This window comes from Tiliqua scincoides, chromosome 4 (assembly GCF_035046505.1).
Source record: "Tiliqua scincoides isolate rTilSci1 chromosome 4, rTilSci1.hap2, whole genome shotgun sequence".
Classification (NCBI taxonomy): Eukaryota; Metazoa; Chordata; class Lepidosauria; order Squamata; family Scincidae; genus Tiliqua; species Tiliqua scincoides.
Genome location: NC_089824.1, coordinates 107,156,353 through 107,177,439, shown reverse-complemented (window position 1 = coordinate 107,177,439; position 21,087 = coordinate 107,156,353). Strand labels below are relative to the sequence as shown.

At 43.3% G+C, this 21,087-nt stretch overlaps 1 protein-coding gene and 1 pseudogene across 1 annotated transcript in view; both read right to left on the bottom strand.

The window, feature by feature from the left end:
- The window catches only part of CRIP2 (cysteine rich protein 2), a 45,752-nt gene extending 34,153 nt beyond the window's left edge, over nucleotides 1-11,599 (bottom strand). The window contains exon 1 of the mRNA XM_066623532.1: nucleotides 11,410-11,599. Within this exon, the coding sequence (XP_066479629.1) occupies nucleotides 11,410-11,584 (175 nt within the window). The 5' untranslated portion in view covers nucleotides 11,585-11,599. The remainder of the gene's footprint in view (nucleotides 1-11,409) is intronic.
- On the bottom strand, nucleotides 4,952-5,069 carry LOC136650557 (5S ribosomal RNA; annotated as a pseudogene).
- Nucleotides 11,600-21,087: the final 9,488 nt, after the last annotated feature.

Sequence of the window (21,087 nt, the reverse complement as noted above, 5' to 3'; positions counted from 1 at the left end):
AATTGGTCAGGATTGCACCCCAAGTTTTTTAAAATGTCAGTTTCATAAGAACATATTAATTTTGTGGTTAACTTGCATGCTACTCAGGGTAAAAGGAATTTTCTCATCTTTTCTTCTTTGTTAACCCAAAGGAAAGGGAGGCAGACATCTGTAAACAGACACATCCTTTTCTAGTGAAATCTATAAATTAATGTATTCAGAAATATTTTGCTCAGTTTGCATGTACATACTCTGAAACATGCAAGAGATGATGCAGAGACTGCAGTTTTTTCCTTTGATAATGTAAGATATTCATATATATTCACTTACATGTGTGTGAAAATATATATATATATATATATATATATATATATATATATATATATATATACTATAAAATATATATACTATAAAATGTATATACTATACTATAAAATGTTCTCTTTGGGAACATTTTAGACACTCAACATTTATTAAGCCTATTCAGAAGAAGGCAATATGTAAATGACAAAGGTCTTTGAACATATATGTATTGCACTATATACAACCCCCATCAGAGAGTGAAGATCACCAGCGGCTTTCCACCAAGTATATGATCAGTAGCAACTTGACCAATACAGCTGATATCAGTTATGAGTAGTATTTATAGGGAGATGGCAGACCCTTTGGGCTGCGTGCACTGCCAGAACTCATGTTCTGGCATCACACTGTGCTTTAAGACATCGTGAAATGTGACCCGCTGTTGTGCACTGGGGAGTTTCAGGGAGGACTGGGAGATGGGTGGGCAGAGTTGGACTAGAGGAGGGAGGGCATTGGCATGCACTAGCACCTTATGCCTATCCCTTCACCTGGTCCCTCCCCTTTTCTCCTTGGACTTAAGACAGCTCTATGACTGGTGTAGGGCCAAGGAGACCCAAATAACATCAAGAGGCTTACCCAGAGGTAAGGGAACAGAAGTTCCCTTACCTCGAGGAGGCCACCTGATAACACATCACCACCACTGGGTGCAGTGCACACCTCCATGGTGCGGCTAAATTGGTTGCAATGGCAGGATCGGGGTATAAATTACCCAGTAACAAGCCCAAAGTACTTTATTGCCATCCTGCCTCTACACTGCTATGGGATCTGTGGATGATTTTGTATTGCCGCCATTTACCTCAAGAAGGAAGGTACAGATGTTTCCAGAATACAGCATAATCATCATTTCTGCCCTCCTAGTGACCTTCTGAAAGGCAGTGTCTTTCAGTCGTGTTCCTTTCTCCTCAATGCAAAAAAGTGCAACATAGCTGTTACTTCTCAGCAGTAGGAAGGTACATCTCTCTTTTGGGAAAACAAGCTTTCATGCAGAAGCTGCCAGGTTTAGCCCTCAACTACTTCAGTTCAAAACATTCCCTGGTAGCAGGACAGGGAAAGACCCTTTCCTGGATCTCTGAAAGCCCCTCATCACAGTACTAGACTAGACAGCCCAGTTTGCCCAACTCCGCAAGAGGGGGAGGCATGAAGAGTTTTCCAAGCCCATGCACTTTTGTCAGTTAAGATCCCTTTCATCAAAGGTGTGCCACGCTGGCATTCTAAACAGCCACGCCTGCTTCAGGGAAAGGGGAGGAATAAGAAATTTGCTAACCAACACATCCTGGCATTGAAGCAGGCATGTGCCAACCAGTCCCACAATGGGGCAGTACTAACCAGTCACCTTTTATCAAGGGGAATTGAACAGCAATCTTCTCTCTTCATGACCTCCTCTCCATTCACTGAGGGTTCTGAAAGCCTGCTACAGTAGAGCAGTAGTCACCATGGCCCATAGGCAGGGCACTCGCAGGTGCTGCTATTGCAATTCTGTTGCGTGGTCTTTAAACTATAAAAGTTTACATGTTTGCTATGGGGTTGCTACTCCCCAACTTTGAGTTTGCCCAGGATATTTTCTAAAAGCCGTTTAGCATTAGCTGACATATTTTGGATCTAGGCCCATGTGGAATGCTAGCAGTAGTTTCTAGGGTAGACAAAACCCATTCCTAACTGAGAAGCAGAAAGAGAACCAAAGTAAGTTTCTTTTTTGTGCACTGAGTATCAGCAGTCTATCTTGGTATCTGATATGTTCATTGGACATTCTGTACTTTACAGAAGAAAGCAAAAAGGGACCACACACAGTGAAGGAGCTGGCAAGAAGAGAGAGAAGCAAGAAAAGAGGGGAAAGAACACACTCAGGTCGCTTGGTTGTACTGCAGCAATTTTTTCAGAATCTGAAGCTTGAAGATTTCCATCTTCACACTAGCACTGAAACTTTAACCAACTGTACTCACAACCCATCAAGATATCCATTCTAATATCCATTCTAATGACTTTTCTTCCAGTAGAAAATACATAGATTTTTAGATTAAAGTGTGCAAAATGTGAAGGAACTCTTTAAAAAAATCTTGAAACAATTATCCACTTAGCAGCCTCAAATGTATTTATTCAGCACATCTGATCCCTGCAACCCACACAGCACCTGTGAAGGACCAAGAGCAATACTCCAATTGACTTACACAACTGACTGCATGACTGACATACAGAAACACCACTGATGATGCAGAGAGCACAAAGATGGAGCTACACTGCTGGTTCATCAAGCTTGTAGTTCCTTTGCCAAACCAATCCCAACACATCTATATCCAAGGTATTACAACAAAGAGCAGGTGAGATCCCAGTACAAAATTTACACAACACAGAGATTACAAGCCCATATGAAGTCCCCTAGCAAAGGCATGTGCACACATGGATGTGGCAACTGGTCCAATTTCTCCATCCTGTGAGATTCATCAAACCTACTGAATCATTTTCAAAAATACTTTGTACTCTTCCTCCTCATTGGTGTCTTTCCTCACTTGTCCAAGAACTCCCATTATTGCCTAATAATCTCCTTCATCTGAAGCTTAACACAAGTTCCCAGGTTTGCCAACTTCTTACACACATTCATTTCTGATGCATTCCAATAAACTGAGGGCCTGAATTCTTGCATCTGTTCTCAATCACAGAAGGGCATGCACCAAGTTAGCTAGGTAAGTGCTAGGTAGGCCAGCTTTGTCTTCTCAGAAAAATGTACCTCTTATGCAATTCACAACCCAGTCTTGTCTGTGGAATTCACTACCTCAAGAAGTGGCAATGGACACTAACCTAGATGCCTTTAAAAGGGATTAGACAAATTCATGGAGTCTATCACCAGCTACTAGTTACTAAGGCTATATTCTACTTCCAGATTCAGGGCACTACATATCCAAATACTAGCTACAGGGGAGCAGACTATTGTCATCATCACCTGCTTATGGACTGCCCAGTGACATCTACTGGACCACTTGGGAAAAACAGGATGCTGAACGAGATGGGCCAGTGTTTCTCAAACTGTGGGTCAGGACCCACTAGGTAGGTCGCAAGTCAATTGCAGATGGGTCCCTATTCATTTCAGTATTTTATTATTATATTATACTTGATGATACTATGGTATGTGACTGCATTTGGGGAAATATTACAAATCTGTACTTTTAACAGGCTGCTATGCATATACTTTTAACAATGATAGTATATGGGACTTATTCCTGAGTAAGTGTGGGTTAGGATTGCAGCCTAGGATTGTTAAAAGTTTTTCCTGCTTGATGATGTCATTTCCAGTCATGACATCACTTCCAGTGGGTTCTCATTCTAGAAAGTGAGTCCCTGTGCTAACAGTTTGAGAAACACTGACCTAGGCCCTTGGCCTGACCCCACAGAACTTTACTTATGCTCAATCTTGCAGAACAGCTGAAGCCTACAGGTCCCAAGAGAGAAGCCCTTTGGAACATCTTGTTAGCAATCTGATGGCACTACCATTCAGAAGCTGTGAACTAACAAAGAGTAGTAGCACATGCTCCAACAAGGTGCGTACCCCGCCTTTGCAGCACCTAGAACTCTCTAAAGTTTTCACAGTTCACATTCTATTACTGACATATTTGACCCTGAAGCCAGGTGCACCAAATTGCTTCCAGGACCACCACATTAAACTTTTCTCCTTGATAGAGTCCAGCGTAATTTGCAGGACACAAGATGGACTTCTTTGTATCCCAAAAAAAGCAACTTTGGCCTCAAAATAGGAGATTATATAACAACCCTTTCATGACACATCACATGCCACTAATTGAAAGCAACAAAGAGGCTGCCCTTTACTGCCTTTATGTCAGGCAGTCATTACCTCATATATTAATTGCCTTAGGCTGCAATTCTATACGTACTTTCCTGGGTGTCTCCCTCATTGAACATGAGATTTACTTCTAAGTAGACATGCATAGGATTGTGCTGTTAGCAAAGCAACTGGTATTTCCATCACATTTGTTTTGTGTGTGTTTTTTACAGCTGGATTCCAGAAGATATTACGTAATAACAGATACTTGCTTAGACCTCTCTCATTCTCGGCAGAGCCAAGCCAAGCACAGAAGGGTTTATCAAGTCAGAGATAAGAGCTGCTGCACTCATCTCCAAATATGTACAGGCATTCATTCATTCACTGAAGAGGTACCTCTAGCTTGACATTCTTCCACTCTAATGAGCACTTAACACATAAGCCCAAAACCAACATACAGATTCAAAATGGACTTCTGTTACAAATATTTTTATCCGCTGCTCCATTAGATTCACCAACCCTTTAGCAAAGATGGAAAGGTACTTTGTTCCAGCTAATCAACCTCTTCTATAAATGAATGGAAAACAGGTACATTCCACACTTAAAACTGCAGAAGTGAAACCCTATCATTGGGGGTTTCTGTTCCTTTGTCCCAGTGATTTTCAATCTTTTACTCGCAGTATATTGATAAGGTACTAAAATTGTCAAGGCACCAGTTTTTTTTTACAATTGACAAGGCACACCATGCTGTTGGTGAGGGGCTTCCATCTCCCACATCCTCCAATGCCCATACAAATAAATGGTCATGGTTGGCAACCTTCAGTCTCGAAAGACTATGGTATAAGCCTACAGCACCCGGTATTCCCAGGTGGTCTCCCATCCAAATACTAACCAGGCCTGACCCTGCTTAGCTTCCAAGATCGGATGAGATCGGGCATGTGCAGGGTAAGCAGCTACTGCCTTAATTTAATGACCCTCCCCCAAATTCCCACAGCACACCTGTGGACCATTTGTGGCACACTAGTGTGCCTTAGCACACTGGTTGAAAATGGTTGCTTTATCCTGCTGGCCTCTGCTGTGCAAGCAAAGCATGGAGGTACATGGTCAGATAAACCCACATGCAACTGTTGGTCCTTGGCATCTACAACCCACTATTCTTCAGCACAGGTGGCTTCAGTTGGCTTCTGAACAGGTTTTCCAAGGGACCTTTCTTCCAGCCCTCAGATAAGCAGCCAACAGCATCACAGAACTAGCAACAAGTCACTGTTCACAGTTTATAGGTATTCCCAGCCTGTCTGAACATCTGCAAAGCTACAAAGATGTTACCAAATATGGCAACACATAATTGGGATGCTATCATAGGAAGACAGAATTCAAGCTCCCTCCCACTTTCACAACCACTCTTCTTGGCTAGAAAGGCAAAGCAAATAAAGGCATAGGCAGCTTCTCTGTAATATTCAGAAATTACAGGTCTAGGTCCAATTCAAGGTCACATGTACTTAATCTAACACTTTATTTAAAGAGAGCAGCATTCGAACCCATTGGTTAAATTCACAAACATATGCTTAGAACTTCATGGGGGCAAAAGTGGCTTTGGGGGGCAATTTGGAAAAAAAACTGTGGGTGAGTAAAGATTTAAGACTGATTTGTTCAGAAGCAAGTTCCATTGAATTTACTCCCAGGTAAGTCTCCACAGGATTGCAGCTTTGATCTTTTTTTAAGTCAATTACAGTGTTTCTAAAAATCACTTGGTTTAAGCCATTTCTGCCCAAATTGCATATATGCAACAGGGATCAAGTGTGTACACCTGTGAGCTGGCAGAAATGGGTTAAAATAAAATCTTAGTACAAGTAATTATAATAGAGCAGATACTCACGCATTATCTTAAAACTGAAAAACTACCATATTTCAAATTGGATAAGTTAAAGGCTGCTTTTCTACATAAAGGAAATATAATTTTGGGGGAAAATAGCTGATGTCTTGTGTTATGTATGGGACAAGACACAATATTATGTTTAAATGTATTAATGTGGGCCTCCTGCAGGACCCAGGAGCTGTAGCAAACAAATCTAGCAGGTGCTAGAATCCAGGAGATGCCATCCTGTACATCACCAGCATAATCCAGAGGCCATATGGGTGATCTTGTACTTCTATTTTATACCTTCCAGCTAACTGAATATTTATAATTCTACCAACTACACTGCATGGGCATTAACTTCCAGCTCTTCAAGAAACACTATTTTTACCCAATATTTATCTGCCTTACTTCTGTTCCTTCTTTCAGTGGAACTTGCTTCCAAATAAGAGTGCACAAGATTGCAGCCTTCAGGTATGTAACTTTGCTTAGAATTCATGCACGTATACAAGAAAAGTCATAGAAATCTATCTTGCATTGAAAAGACGCAATTCTGCTGTCATATATGACTACAGGTACAAAGGCTTTAGCGCATACTCGTTCAAGAAATACATGAATTAAAAAATGAGAAGCTTGATTTAAATTGGTCTTTGCTCTTATCAATATAAATCAAAATGGCTTGTGATTTTAAAGTCAATTTGTCATCTTCCCCCCCTTCCCCCCTCCTTTATCCACTCTGCCTTTCAAAGCAGCTTCTTTTATTTTCAAAAATGGCACTGGGGTTATCTCACATGTTCATGCATCACATATGGTTAGACCCTCAGTGTGTGATCACATAGACTGGTTTTTATGCAATGGATTAGTTTGTGCTGTACGTACTGCATGCTCACACTCAATTGTACCTCCTGCTATTAGAAAAAAGGCAACTGAGTGAGCATGCATGCCAATCAGGGACATGTGAGACATCTGTCACTGTTCTTTAAAACAGATATGAAATGGCAAAATTTTCCCAGTACAAACTCCACAGCACTTACTGTATGCCTCAGGTTTGCACACTACTGAACCCCCAATTGACTTACCTTACCTGCTTACTGCAGAAGGCACATGACACCACAGCACCTACACAGTATATCATAATTGCAGAATCCTGAAAATCCACAGTTGCCTTAACTATACAGATACTCCCACAGCTGTATAATTTTCACACAAATTCTTTGGCAAAAACAATCCAGAGAATCATTGTTTGCCGGAAATAATTTCTTTTAAGCAACAAAAATGTGACTGTGAACAAAGTAATGAATGAAGACTGGCGCAAATGGTTCCTATATAAACACTGAAAAAGAAATGAGGGAACCTTGGAAATTGGCACGGGTCACACAACATTACTCACAACCACCTCCTGAACCTCTGCTAGTCTTCCTTTTTGCCACAGTTCCTCCCTCTCCCACCACCAGCCACAGCAAGCTCCAATCCTTCCAGCTCAGAACAGTGAGAAATGCCTTCTCACAATTACCAGCAGCAGACTAAAAAGTGGAAACATCTTTACCTAAAGATGAAAGAAAATGAATGTACAATTCACGATGAAGAACTGCACTCATGCCCCATGTTAAACTCAAGAAGAGTACAATCAAGGTCAATCAGACTTTGAAAAAACTCATGTTTTAACTTTCCCTGTCCTTCAAGCCTTACCTTCTTCATCTACTTTTATTTATGACAGAGAAAAATACACAGACACAATCCATTTTTGTTTTTTTAATGCTTTTCTGTTCCTGGACAGATGCCATTTCCCTTATTCAGCAGCCAGTCTCACTATCCCGCCAGCCAAGACAGCTTTAAGAAAGCCACAGTCAGGGCCATGTTCCTTATCATCTTGCCAGGCTTCCCAGTGATGAACAGTAAGCCACACACATTTGTTACACAGTTATTTAATCTTTTACATTTTCATTTAGCCTTCAGGATTTAGTGATAAACAGTGCTGCTCGGAGGCAGTAACAGTCTTCAGCAGCTGCCCCCACATGCTGTTCCGCTTAGCCTGAAAAAACCCCCACAGAACTAACAAGCAGTGACCCTTGAAAACTATTTGGGAGATTCCTTTTATAAGAGTTGCTTAAGAAACATTTTGTTGTGCTTCAGAGAGTCCATACAGCAACTGCCCTTGTTAATGAAATACAGAAACTTAACACAGGAGCTTGAAGCAACACTTTGGTCCAACAAGGAACTCCAAAGAAAGAACTGGGGTTTTTGCCAATACATTCCCAAAGTTAGTCATTGCCCATTTCAAGCTTTATTATAAATATTTTAATAAAATGGTACAGCTGCTCTACCATTAGCCCAGCATAGAAGTTATTTTAAGATTCCTTTTTACTTTTCACTCAGAACTTCAGGAACTTCTTTTCAGAAAAGACCTGCTACATTTTCCATAGATTCAGTGGCAAGAAGCAATCTGTAAGCTAGTTTTCCCACCAACAAAAGACTCATTCTTATTGTGGATCCTTTGCTTCATTCAGGAAAGGAACGTATCCCTGAGGGAGTATTTGGTGACATTTGCCCACATACAGAGGACTCCATCCAGAAAAATACCATTCAAAATATGAACTTAGCATTTAAAACACATGGCAGCTTGTAGAGCCAGAGACAAGACACAATAAAAGGATCTATATTATCATTATTATTAAGAGTATGCACCAGATCTTTTGCAAACCAGTCTTGCTGCTTTTCTCTAGGGAATAAAAAGCACATGTTTAAATATTATTAAAAATAGGAATAACTCTTTCAGGAAATATACATGCAGAAGGATCTTGTCTGAGAGATCCACATGGATTTTCCACTCTGACTTGAATAATTCCCATATGTTGAGAGGAATTGCTCTGAATTGTTCTACAGAAAAATATTAGATTGTGTCTGTTCTATCACACTCAAAAGAACTCCTCCACGGAGTAAGAAAGAGAAATGTTATTCCATTCTAACAGTTCAATCCTAGGCACATCCACTCAGAAGTAAGTGGATGTAAGTTCCTTTGTGTTCAATGGGGCTTACTCCCAGGAAAGTGTGTCTAGGACTGCAGTCCAAACATCCCAAAGAAGAGGAAAAGATGTTATAAGCTTTTTCAGTACCACCCTTCCCATGTCTTTAAATAGAAGACATCTTTAAATAGAAAGGAGCCAAGCCCTCTTCCTTTGTGTATTTACTTGAGATGGTGGGAAAGAAACAAGCAAATTGGCTTGTGCAATAGTCAGGAACAGAGAGAAGCAAGGAGGATTTAGAAAGATGGATGATTGTGATGTCATAAGCTTCACAGAATTACAACCAATCCCAGGAAAGGAATAGGAACAATGCATGAGAGATCCTCAACACAGAATTGAGGCAAGGCTAGCCACAGCAAGGTAGCACTAAAAGCTAATTCTATTAGAAAGTGAACCGGTGAGAAGATTACCATACTGCTCCTCTGTGACAGTAATTCCAGGACAAATACCATTTAGAGAGATGAAAGGATCTGGCCAGGCTCATAGATAGGGGACAAACACATGAGCAGGGAAACAAGAGGCTAGCACATTCCCCTTAACAAAGAGACAAAAAACAATCAAGAGGGATAGATTCTCAGTGCTAGGTAAAACAGAACCCAAGATTTACAAATCTGCTTCTCTGAGCTACTTAGCACCTGCTGAATTCACAGAAGCAAGAGGTAATCAGGACCAACCTGCTCCGTTAACCAAGCCTCCGTCAAAGAGCAGCTAGCACAAATCCAAGCACATGGTTAATCTCTCCGTGCCTCTATTTTCTGCCCATGAGCATGTATTACTTATGTATCTGTTGCCAGAGCATGTATTACTTATGCAGTTCCACAGCATTCTGGCCAGATAATAAGATATTGTGGTCATACTGGAAGACACCTGCATGAGATTCTCAAGCTCCTGTGCAACATACAGAAAGAGTAGGGTGGTCAATGCCTGTCCTGTTGGGGCTTCAAGTTTCGCTGTTCTCACCCACACAAGGCAAGAGAAGGTGGCACTGTAATGGAGAGCGTGGGCCAGCTGCCAATCCCTCTTCCACGGACATCTGAGTTTCATGCCTTCTCAGTCACAAATATTGGTGGCTGCTTTTTCAGAGCACACAGAACTGCCATCATTAAGGACAAAAAGGTTTTTGTTTTTTTTTAAACCGGCATTACCTTATAATAGCAGTTTGACAAGAACACACACACCCAACCCACAGCTAAATTGGCTTCTTTAAGGTGCTCAAACAGGTGTGGGAAAAGGGTTCCTGGGGAGGGATGCTGCCCGCCTGCCCCTAGAGACAAGGGCTGAGAACTGCACAAGCGCTGCTGTGGTTGAGCAGGGCATGGGGTGGGAGCAGCTGCTGACTGGTCAAGTTGCCCATTGTAAATTTGGCGCCTTTATTCTGGTGAAAAAAAGTAGGATGGAGCTGAAGGGAGAGCTGGTAACCTGGCAACAGTGAGAAAAATGAGGGTTAAGCAAGACGGAGCTGGCAAGAGAGCATTTTTTTTCCTCTTTCTATTGGAGAGGAAACACAGAAGGGACAATTAATTGGGGGGGGGGGACAGAGAATAATAATATTTTTTTTTAAGGAGGAATTCAGTGGGAACTGATGGATGGGGGATGGATTTTTGGAAGGAGAAAATGATTTGGGGGCAATCTGGAAGAGAAATGAACTGGTAAAGAGGAAAAATTTTCAGTGCCTGTGGGACAGAGCTGAGTTTGGTCATTGCATAAGAACATTCCTGCTAGATCAGGCAAAGTCCCCTCTAGTCCAACATCCTGTCCGCCAAATGCCTGCGAGAAGCTAACAAGCAGGGCATGAAGATGATGGACACTCCATTGTTTGCCAGCGCGCAGAGATCTATTGACTTTGGACACGGAGCTTGCGTTTAGCAATCCCGGTTGATAGAAGGGGCATAGGTGGGGGTGTAGTAAGGCATTAGGAGCAGCTTTGGATGGGTGGGGATGGAGTTTTGTATCACACCCACTTCTATGGAGGAATCGGGGCCACACGCAGAGGAGAGGAGAGGACCCTGGCAGGACTTGGTTTCCAAAAGGAGAGCGCTGATAATTTGTGGATCAGAAGCCCTTCATCTTATTTCCGTATGGGAAAGCACTCCACACGTGTTCAGAGACACCCATGCTCAAAGGCACTCAAGTGTTTTAGGGCTCCGCCCTAAGAAACCCGCGAGAGAGACGATGGGCACGCCAGGGAGCTGGGAGAGGCACCTATGCTGCTCGGCTCTAGCCCTTCTGCCAGGGGCTCCGATGCTCATCAGCCCACCGACTCTCCCGCTCTGCTCCAACGCGAAAGCGGCTGGAGGGGAGGCAGTGCCCAAGGCGGGTCCAGCAAGAGCAGATGGAGCATGGGCAGAGCGCAGCGGCTGGGGCTGGAGCAGCGCGCCCAGCGCCCCCTCGCCAGGGAGGGAGACGCAGCCGAAGCGACTTACCGAAGTAGACGGTCTTGTCGCACTTGGGGCACTTGGATGCCATGATGGGAGAAGGCGGAGAGCGCAGCGTCTCGGTCTCTCGCTGCGCCCAGCTCGTCCGCCTGCCGGCCCCACCAGCACACCTCCCCGCCCGTCCACCCACGCCGGCTCTAGTCCCGCCCGGCTCGCTCGCCATTGGACGGGGAAGGCCCTGGGCGGAGCCGTCGCGGCTCCCTCTGCAGCAGCAGGGAGCGCAGCAGCCCGAGTTGCCCCGCCGCCCTCGTTGGGACGGGCAATGGAGGCTGGCTCTGCACCTGCGCCTCCGCCTGCCGCGCACTGCAGACCGTCCGGCGGCTGTCCCAGCCCAGCAGTGGAAGCAGCCTTCGGCCTTCCCTCCAGCGCGAGCGGGAAAGGGCCACGTCGCTGCTCCTCTGGCAGAGCCTCCTTCCGCTCACCTGCGCCCGGGACTGCTGGGTGGTGGGCAGACTTGGGGGAGCCCAGAGGCTGCGAGCGCCTCTGCAAGCCCAATCCTATGCAGGCCTACTCAGAAGTAAGTCCCGTTAGAGTCAATGGGGTTTACTCCCAAGAAAGTGTGGCTAGGATTGCAGCCTCAGAGCCCAATTCCATGCATGTCTACTCAGAAGTCAGTCCCATTAGAGTCAAGGGGGCTTACTCTCAAGAAAGTGTGAGTAGGATTGCTACCTCAGAGCCCAATCCTTGGCATGTCTACTCAGAAGTAAGTCCCATTATAGTCAATGGGGCTTACTCCCAGGAAAGTGTGGCTAGGATTGTAGCCTGGAGCTGCAGTCCTAGCCACACACTTACCTGAGAGTAAGCCCTTTTGACTATAATGGGACATCTGAGTAGACATGCATAGAATTTGGCTCTGGACTCACTCCCTGCCCAGAGAGGGCTTGCTGTTCCACAAGCTGGAGGAGGTAGTTCCCTGCAGGAATAGCACACACACACTCACACCAAAAATGTGTAAGGTGAACAATAGTACCAGCCAGTGGCATAGCTAAGGGGGTGCAGTGGGTAGCAGTCGCACTGGGCAACAAGCAAGCTTTAGGGGGGCAACAAGCTGAGCTTGACACTAGTGGCCAAAATTGTGAAAATCTTGGTATGTATGAATAATACCATCATGTTAGATATCATTGGAAAGGTAATTTAATGCAGAATGCAATGAAACAAACCACATTAGAATATCTGTTTTCTATTGAACGTTATGGCCAATTAACCAGCAAACGAAAATACAACTGCCTTAAGGAACAAAAAGTGGATTTGTTTAACTCAAAGCTGCCCTGTGAGACTGATTGTTCTGAAAACTAATGAGATGCTATTATGATACAGCATGGAACCAATAAGGTGTTAATATGAGTCAGCTCTCATTTCTATGTATCATAATACAGCTACTCCTGCTAACTTGTATTCGAGTGGTGCTCCTCTTATATGTAGCAGGGAGAGAATAACAGTCCCTCTTCACCCCAGCACAGTGTCTCTAACCAATAAGGGGCACACTTTTTATTTATTTTTTTTACTTAAATTTGTTTTTTTGTCATGGGGGAGCTACAAAATCTTCTTTGATCCCAGGTAGCAGATAGATGCCTTAGATGCCACTGGCTGGCCATCTAAGATAGATGCCACTGGCTGGGGAGAGGTGACAGATCAAGTGGGTGATAAACTGCTGGGGGGAGGAAGCAGGTTCCCCCCAATCTGCACATTTTGTAAAGCCTGGGCATGATGTCACTTCTGGTTGTGACATCACTTCAGGGGCATCATTTTGCACCAGGCTACACATTCATTAGCTATGCCACTGGTACCAGCCCAGTCTAAGGCATCCTGTTCTTGCTGAATGGAGTGCTGAATGGAGTGTAGCACAGTGGCAAAGGCTCCCATCCTATCCACACTTTCCTGGGAGCAAGCCCCATTGATCACAGTGTACTTACTTTTGAGTAGACATGCATAGGCTTCTAGCATGATGCTGCAATCCTATACATCAGTGTTTCTCAAACTGTGAGTCAGGACCCACTAGGTGGGTCATGAGCCAATTTCAGATGGGTCCCCATTCATGTCAATATTTTGTTTTTAATATATTAGACTTGATGCTACCATGGCATGTGACTGGATTTGGGGAAATGTTTCAGACCTGTGCTTTTAACAAGCTACTATGTATATTCTTTTAACAATGATAGTAAATGGGACTTACTCCTACTATCTTACTTACTTTACTATCTGTTGGAGTAGATATGCATAGGAGTGAGCTGTTAAGAGACTGAGGCCCATATCACACATGCAGAAATCCATGTAGCAATGGGCATTTTCCACAGAAAAAGTGCATGTTAGGATGCATTTGTAACAAACCCCCTTTCTGCTGCTTGCTCTGAGGCAGCATTGAGGGCTCTGGCCAGCCCTCCTGTGGCTCCCTCCTGTCCCTTCACCTGCTCACTGCATAGGCCTCTTGCCATGACTACAAGGGTCTTGATGTACAGCATGAGTGGGTGGGTAGTAGAGATCCTAACAGCAGAATACCTAGCATTCACTAGATGGAGGATAGTTTTAGTCAGTTTGTATCACTTGTTTACTCAGAGCCCAATCCTAGGCATGTCTACTCAGAAGTAAGTGCCATTATAGTCAATGGGGCTTACTCCCAGGCAAGTGTGGATAGGATTGTAGTCCCAAGCAGGTGCAGAGTTTAAAAATGTAGTCATCGTGAAATATGGTATGGATTAAACTGCAAAGTAAGCAGAGTGCCATATCAGAATAGCAGTAATTGCTGGTAATGAAATCCTTTTAGGGTAAATTTTATTAACATTGGACTGCCGTAGGGTTAGGAGTATGAAATAAAAAGGACAGCTTTTAATGGAAGGTGACCAGGACATAGGTCATTGTGGTAAGACCCGCTATTCCAGGAAAGTTCATACCTGACATAGCAGATGAAAACAGGAAGAGCTGTTCCTAGATGCTACTACTGCCAACTCTTCAGAAGTAGGGTCAGTTCCAGGAACACCCCAGGCTACACACCTGCTCTTTTAGAGCAGCGTTATCCCATAAAGGAAAGTTTATACCTCTCCTCCAAAATCCATTCTTTTATTTACCAATAGGATTTCCATTTTATCTGGATTAAGCCTGAACCTTTAATCCACATCCAGCTTGTCCCTGTAAATAAAACCAGAAGTTCTGGGTTTGACAACAGTACGCAAAGAGCATTGTAAGAGGGAATTCTTTACTCAGCGTGTGGTCGGTCTGTGGAACTCCTTGCCGCAGGATGTGGTGATGGCGTCTAGCCTAGACACCTTTAAAAGGGGATTGGACAAGTTTCTGGAGGAAAAATTCATTATGGGGTACAAGCCATGATGTGTATGCGCAACCTCCTGATTTTAGAAATGGGTTATGTCAGAATGCCAGATGCAAGGGAGGGCACCAGGATGAGGTCTCTTGTTGTCTTGTGTGCTCCCTGGGGCATTTGGTGGGCTGCTGTGAGATACAGGAAGCTGGACTAGATGGGCCTATGGCCTGATCCAGTGGGGCTATTCTTATGTTCTTATGTTCTTATGAATGATCTGCTTCTTGCTCAAGCAAGAGGGAAGCAGATCAATGTGGCAAGTTGGAAAGAGGTGGTGGTAGACTCTGGGTAAAAGGCACCCTGAATTCACTGCCCCTCTAGTGGGACCCCCTACTGCTGATATAAGTCACATCAGCTGGCCTCATTGATGAGCTGGCCCTGTGTGGGGGTCAATTGTGTTGTGTACAACACAATAAATGTGTTTGCCTGATTTGTATATAAATCTGGTGTTCATGTATTTCTGCTCTTTATATAGAAAGGCACACATTCATTCTTTTATCCATCTCAGCTTGGTCTCAACACTGTCCTTCCCTCCCCATTCTCTATTGCCTGGCTCTCCAGACTTTCCATTACCTGATAAAATTTAGGCTTATTGTGACTTAACAATACAAGGGTGGAGGACCTATTTAGTTTTCTGTGGAATGGCTGCCCATGGGAAGACAACTGGAGTAGTGGTGGAGAAAAATTCACCTTGAATCCTTCCAAATCCTTCCAAGGGCTGCTTTATAATTAAGGCAGTTTTAAAAATAATTTCCACTTGATGGAAGTGGGGAAGATCACACAAGTGGGGGGGCAGGAGTTATTGCTTACCTCCTCTCCTACCTATGGTACAGGATACTGCTAGACAAGGACAGGCATACACAGATTACCCCCTTTTATCCTCACAGCCCAAAAGGTAGGTTAGGCCATGAGTGAAACTCTGAGTGTCATAGTTGTGTCATATCCCTGGGAAATAAGAATAGGCCCTCAGTTTGGCTGTACTTGTCATGAGAGGCGACTAAACAGCGACTGGGTAGATGGGACTCCTTAGCCTGGGAAGGCAGTTCATCTGAGAGAAGAAAAACTCTGATCCCAAACCTCTACTGCCTTGTGGCTACATCCAGTTATGGAAAAGGCTTCAGGAGTCAAGCTCGAGGCAAAATCGAGTCCCTGAGTCCCTGAGGCAGTTCATGGCTGAACATAGTCACGTTCTGGCAACTCCTGCGACTTAGGCCGCTGGAACCAACCGTATTGGCTTCTGCCTTTCCATTGGACCATTTCAGCGACATGGAGAGGGGGGATTTGCTGCATGGGTAACAGCCTATCCTCCATACCTACTTTGTTCCAGAACCACCATTCAGAGCGCAATACCATAGTCTTCCAAGACTGAAGGATGCCAACATATTGTAAGAGTAGGGGAGAAAGTTATTGCTAACATTTTTTAGGTGTTTGTCTCTTAGGTGGATACAAGTATTAATAATTAACAATGCCCAGCTCTTTAGGCGTGCTCAAATTGGCACAATAGTTTTCAGTGCTATAATTTTTTTTCTTTCCATTTAAACAATGCAAGGAAGTGGATGCTATTGAGTTGTCATGTCTTAAAATAAATTACACACATTATAAAAATAAAACTAGTAAAACCTTGAATTTGTTTGAATACAACACTTAGGCTGCAATTCTGTGCACACTTTCCTGGGAGAAAGCCCCATTTAAAATAATAGAACCTACTTCTGAGTAAATAAAAATAAGGTTGTGCTCTTAGACCACATTAGGTCTGCAGTCCTAAGAACATTTCCTAAAGAAACAGGAACGCCCCCACCTGGGAGTAGGTAACTAGGAGTAGACATTATACTTGTGTTGAAAGCTTCATTGATCATAGTGGGTCTTACTTCTGAGTAAGTATGCACAGGACTGCACTGTAAGTTGCTTGGAAAAAGACCTAAAAAACAGTAACATTGCAGAGAATTGTTCCTGCATATATACTGTACACTTTTTTAGAAACTGAGGAAATTAAGGAACAAACCCTATTCAATTTTCCAGTGCCCGTGCAGCTATGCCAATGGGGTGTACACTGCATCCTGTGGTTGGAGGGCAGCCACAGGACCTCCTCAAGATATGGGAAAATTTGTTTCTCGGGGCTGCATTGCAGCTGCCCTGATGCTGGAAAGTTGGATAGGATTGGGTCCTAAGTGTCATCTGCTCTGAATGTGCTGCATCTTTGCATTTTAATTTTAATGATACAATGCTAACTTTTTAAAAAACTTTAATTCAGATGTATTTTTTATAGAAGTCAGTGGGATTTATTTCCTAGAAAGTATATTTAGAGTTGCAGCCTATTTGTATGGGAGCAAACTGAGGTTGCTAAATGGTTGGCAACCTTCAGTCTCGAAAGACTATGGTATCGCGCTCTGATGAAGGAGAAAGAGCCACACGGCACTTGCTGTGAAGCAGTTTTTAGTATTCCAGGACTCAGTCTTGATGTTTGTGGTGATGGGGAGACAGACCCACACACATCCCATGCCAGATATCCCACTCTTGGGTTCCTCAAGGGCTGGCTGTCACTACTGTGTCCCAGCCTGACCCTTGGGAACAGATTCAGTGCCACCAGAAATGGAATTTTAAAGGTGGCCTCTCACCTTTCCTCCAGTGAGTGGAGAGACAATTAACCTAGTCAATCCTCAGCACCAAAGCCTGTTGCTGGAGGAGAGAAAGGGCTCCAGCTATTCCCAGCAAGCACACACTCCCCAAGCCTTTAGCAGTTGGCCTATGATCTAACAGAGCATGGGAAACTAGCTCTTAGTTTGTGTCTCTTGCCAGACAGGTAGGTGCTAGTCAAAATGGCATTTCCTTGCAAACTGTCCTGAAAGGCCATCTGAAGGTGTTGACACACCCTGTGCCCTGAGTGGAGAGATGTGAAAGGTAAAGAGTTCATAACAAGACCAGAGCCATTTTAAATATACTGTAAAAAGTCCAGACTTGTTTGTATCTTGACCATATCAATCATGAAGGTATGTCAGGGAGCGAAAGAGAAGTTGAGTGACAATGACTCATGGAATGTGGGAAGACAAGCAGAAGGAATGGCTTGTGAAGACCAAATTACTTTATCTCGAGGAGTAGAGTTGCCACAATGTATTTTTGGTTGGCCCACAGGTATATACATTTGGTCCCTGTTGCGTATATGCAATACACAACAAGGACCAAATGTGTACACCTGTGGACCGGACAAAAATGGGTTTTAAAAATGCATTTTAAAATGCAGAATTCTATGAAACTTTCCCTGAACGTACTGAGGAAAGCTCTACAGGCTAATTTCTGCCTGATGCACAGTTGATAAAAGCACAGAAGACCTATTCTTTAAAAGGTCGAGATGCTATGTGACAGTGCTATGTATATCCTTGAGCACCATATGGTTAGCTGGCTCTTTGGACAGATTCCTGGGTTTGAGAACTGGCTGTAGCCACCATGTGAAGGTATCATTAGGGACAAAATTGGATGAGGGATTACAGAGTCCTCATGATCAGGTACAAAGAGAGGCACGTGTAGCACAAAAAATGTTGCCTGGATAGTAAGACAGCAGAGATTATCAGGAAAATACAAGTGATGATTTGCAAATCAGAAACCTTATTTTGGAATTTACAAATACAGTGGACTCCTCAGATTACTATGGGTTCACGTTATGGTCAAATCATTATACAATGGACTCTCTGAAATAAAACAAAGTTCATTTTATGATAAGTTATTTGCTTTATGATGGGCTTAGAATTCCCACCAACAGGACCACATTGGTGATAGATGAGCCAATCAGCAAAGTGAATACAAGCATTTGGTGGCATCTCAGCCAATAGCAGTGTTTTAACACTGTGGCCGTATGTACAAATTGCCTTGTAATTTGTGTTTTATAATTACAACAAACTGATAACCAGGCCCCTAGAGAGCACCATAGTACCTTCTAAATCATCTTGTAGAGAGAGGAATAGTTTGTTTCTGTGGCAGAGATTTTAATTTCCAAGGTTTTAGAACTAATTTCCAAACAACAAAGCTTTATGATGTTCAGATTACAATATTTTCACAATACAACAGTGTCTCTGGAAGGGATTACCATAGTAAAACAGGGGTCCGCTGTACTGAACAGAAGATGTATTCCCCCAGACTGGGGAAACCCAGATTGGGTTTCTTTTCAGAATCTTAAGGCTTTCTCTGCGTCAGCACCATTTCAGACCCCACTGCCTAGGAAACTCTGTCCCTAATCCAACAGTACTTGTTGCAAGTTCTAACTCACTAGTTTAAAACAAAAGCTTTATTTTTAAAAAAATCCTTTACATTTATAGTTGCAGATAAAATCAGAGATTAAAAAAATGAATTGTGGAGAAAACAGGAGACAACCTGTTTGCACCCACCAGGTGAACAAGAAGAAAGAAAAGATTTGGTTGCCAAAATGTCCCTCTAAAATGCTAAACGGCCCTCCATAATGTGACACATGCTTGGATGCATATTAGAATTGGCTAACAAAAGGAAACCACTGTACAAGGAATCTGTCTTCTTAAAGCCATTTCTGCCCAGCGTTGCATATACACAACAGGGACCAAATGTATATACCTATGAGCCGGGCAAAAATGGGTTTTAATAATCCTGCAAGAAATTCTAAACTTGTGAGGTTAATTTGTCTATTGGTGCAAGTTTCCATAGACTCTGGTATCATATGTTTTTGGTTGATTTTGGTACCAGTATGTTTTTATTGCTGTTCTCTCTCAGGGCCCAATCCTATACAACTTACCAGGACCGGTGCAGCTACAATGTAGCCCTCTAGGCCAGGGATCTCTAAACTTTTCGGCCAAAGGGCCACATCAAATATCTGGTATAGTGTCGTGGGCCGGGGAAAAAAATTAAATAAAATTTAAATAAATGAATTAGAGATGGAACTTAGATGAATGAATCAATGAATGGGCTCAAATGCCTAGGATTTCTCCAAGCACCAACACAGCCCAAGAAATAAAGCACACACTTAAATGGACCCCCATTCCCCTACCCCACAAGTACAACTCTGGTTATGTTTGGTCAACTGGGCCAGAGGCTCTCAGGGTATCAGAGGCTGGCTGCAGGCCCCATCTGGCTCCCGGCCAGGGTTTGGAGACCCTTGCTCTAGGCGGTGGAACAAATGTTCCCTTTGTGAAGGTCTCCATAACTACCCTCCCACCACAGGATGCAGCAAACACTCCATTGGCACAGCTACGGCAGGAGTAGAAAGTTGGATAGGATTTGGCTCTCAGTTTGCTGGATATTGATGATGTGCTTTTTTTTTTTAAACTTTTATTGCATTTTGTTTTTAAAATTTATGTTATGAGCCATCTGGAACACTGCAAGGGTGAATATAAATACTTTATAAACAGAAATGTATTTTAAAATATAAATGTGGGTCTGGTCCTATCCAACTTTCCAGCCTGATGAAGCCACAATGCAGTCCTGAGATAAAGGAACTAATATTCCCTTTCCTTGAGGAAGCTTGAGTGACTGCCCTTCCATCTCAGGATGCAGTCTTGGCATGGCTGCATCAGTGCTGGAAAGTTGGATAGGATTGGGTCCTGCCTGTGTTGAATACATAGCAGTGTAGATAATTTGCATGAACAAGAAACTTACATCTTAGCTGCAAAAAAGCAATAATTGAGCAGGTTGGTGTAATGGGTAGCATGTTCCTTTATGGCCACACCAAGAAGGGTTAGACAAGTATCTGGATTGAAAGGGACTCTAAATATAGCAGAAATTTCCATAAAGATTTGGTTCCAATAAGCTTGAACAATCAGGCACAACCCGCACATGTGGAACAATGAACCCATTTCTCCACATCCTCTCCAACTCAAAGGGGAGGGGGGTCTGATATATTTTGCAAAGTTTTATAACCATAATGTGGCATCTGTGAATTACCTTTAAGACCCTTCTCTCTAACACATGTTTCCCAAACTGTGGGTCAGAACCATCAGTGGGTCTCAAGCCAATTTTTGGTAGGTCACAAAAAGTTTCTGAAATTTAAAAAAAAAAATTTGCAAGCTCTCCTCCCCAGTTTGCAGAAGAAAACTTCAACAGTAGGTAATTCGATGGAGAGACTACTTTTGTGGCTGAAATGCTAACCTGTGGTATGAAGTAATCTTCATACCCCCAAATGAAAATGTCACATTTTCCAATTTTCTCTAGTAATTGGCATGCTGTAGATCAAGTGTGAACCTAGTTTCAACCTTTTGTCGGACTTGGAAGTCCCTAACTGCACATCTTGCTCTCTCGTTGAGCTGGGTACCCTGGAATGGCTGTAAAGGTTTGGGGAACAGTCCTTGAACTCCATTTCTAGGGAGAGTATAGCAAATGTCCACACAAACATACTGTACTGT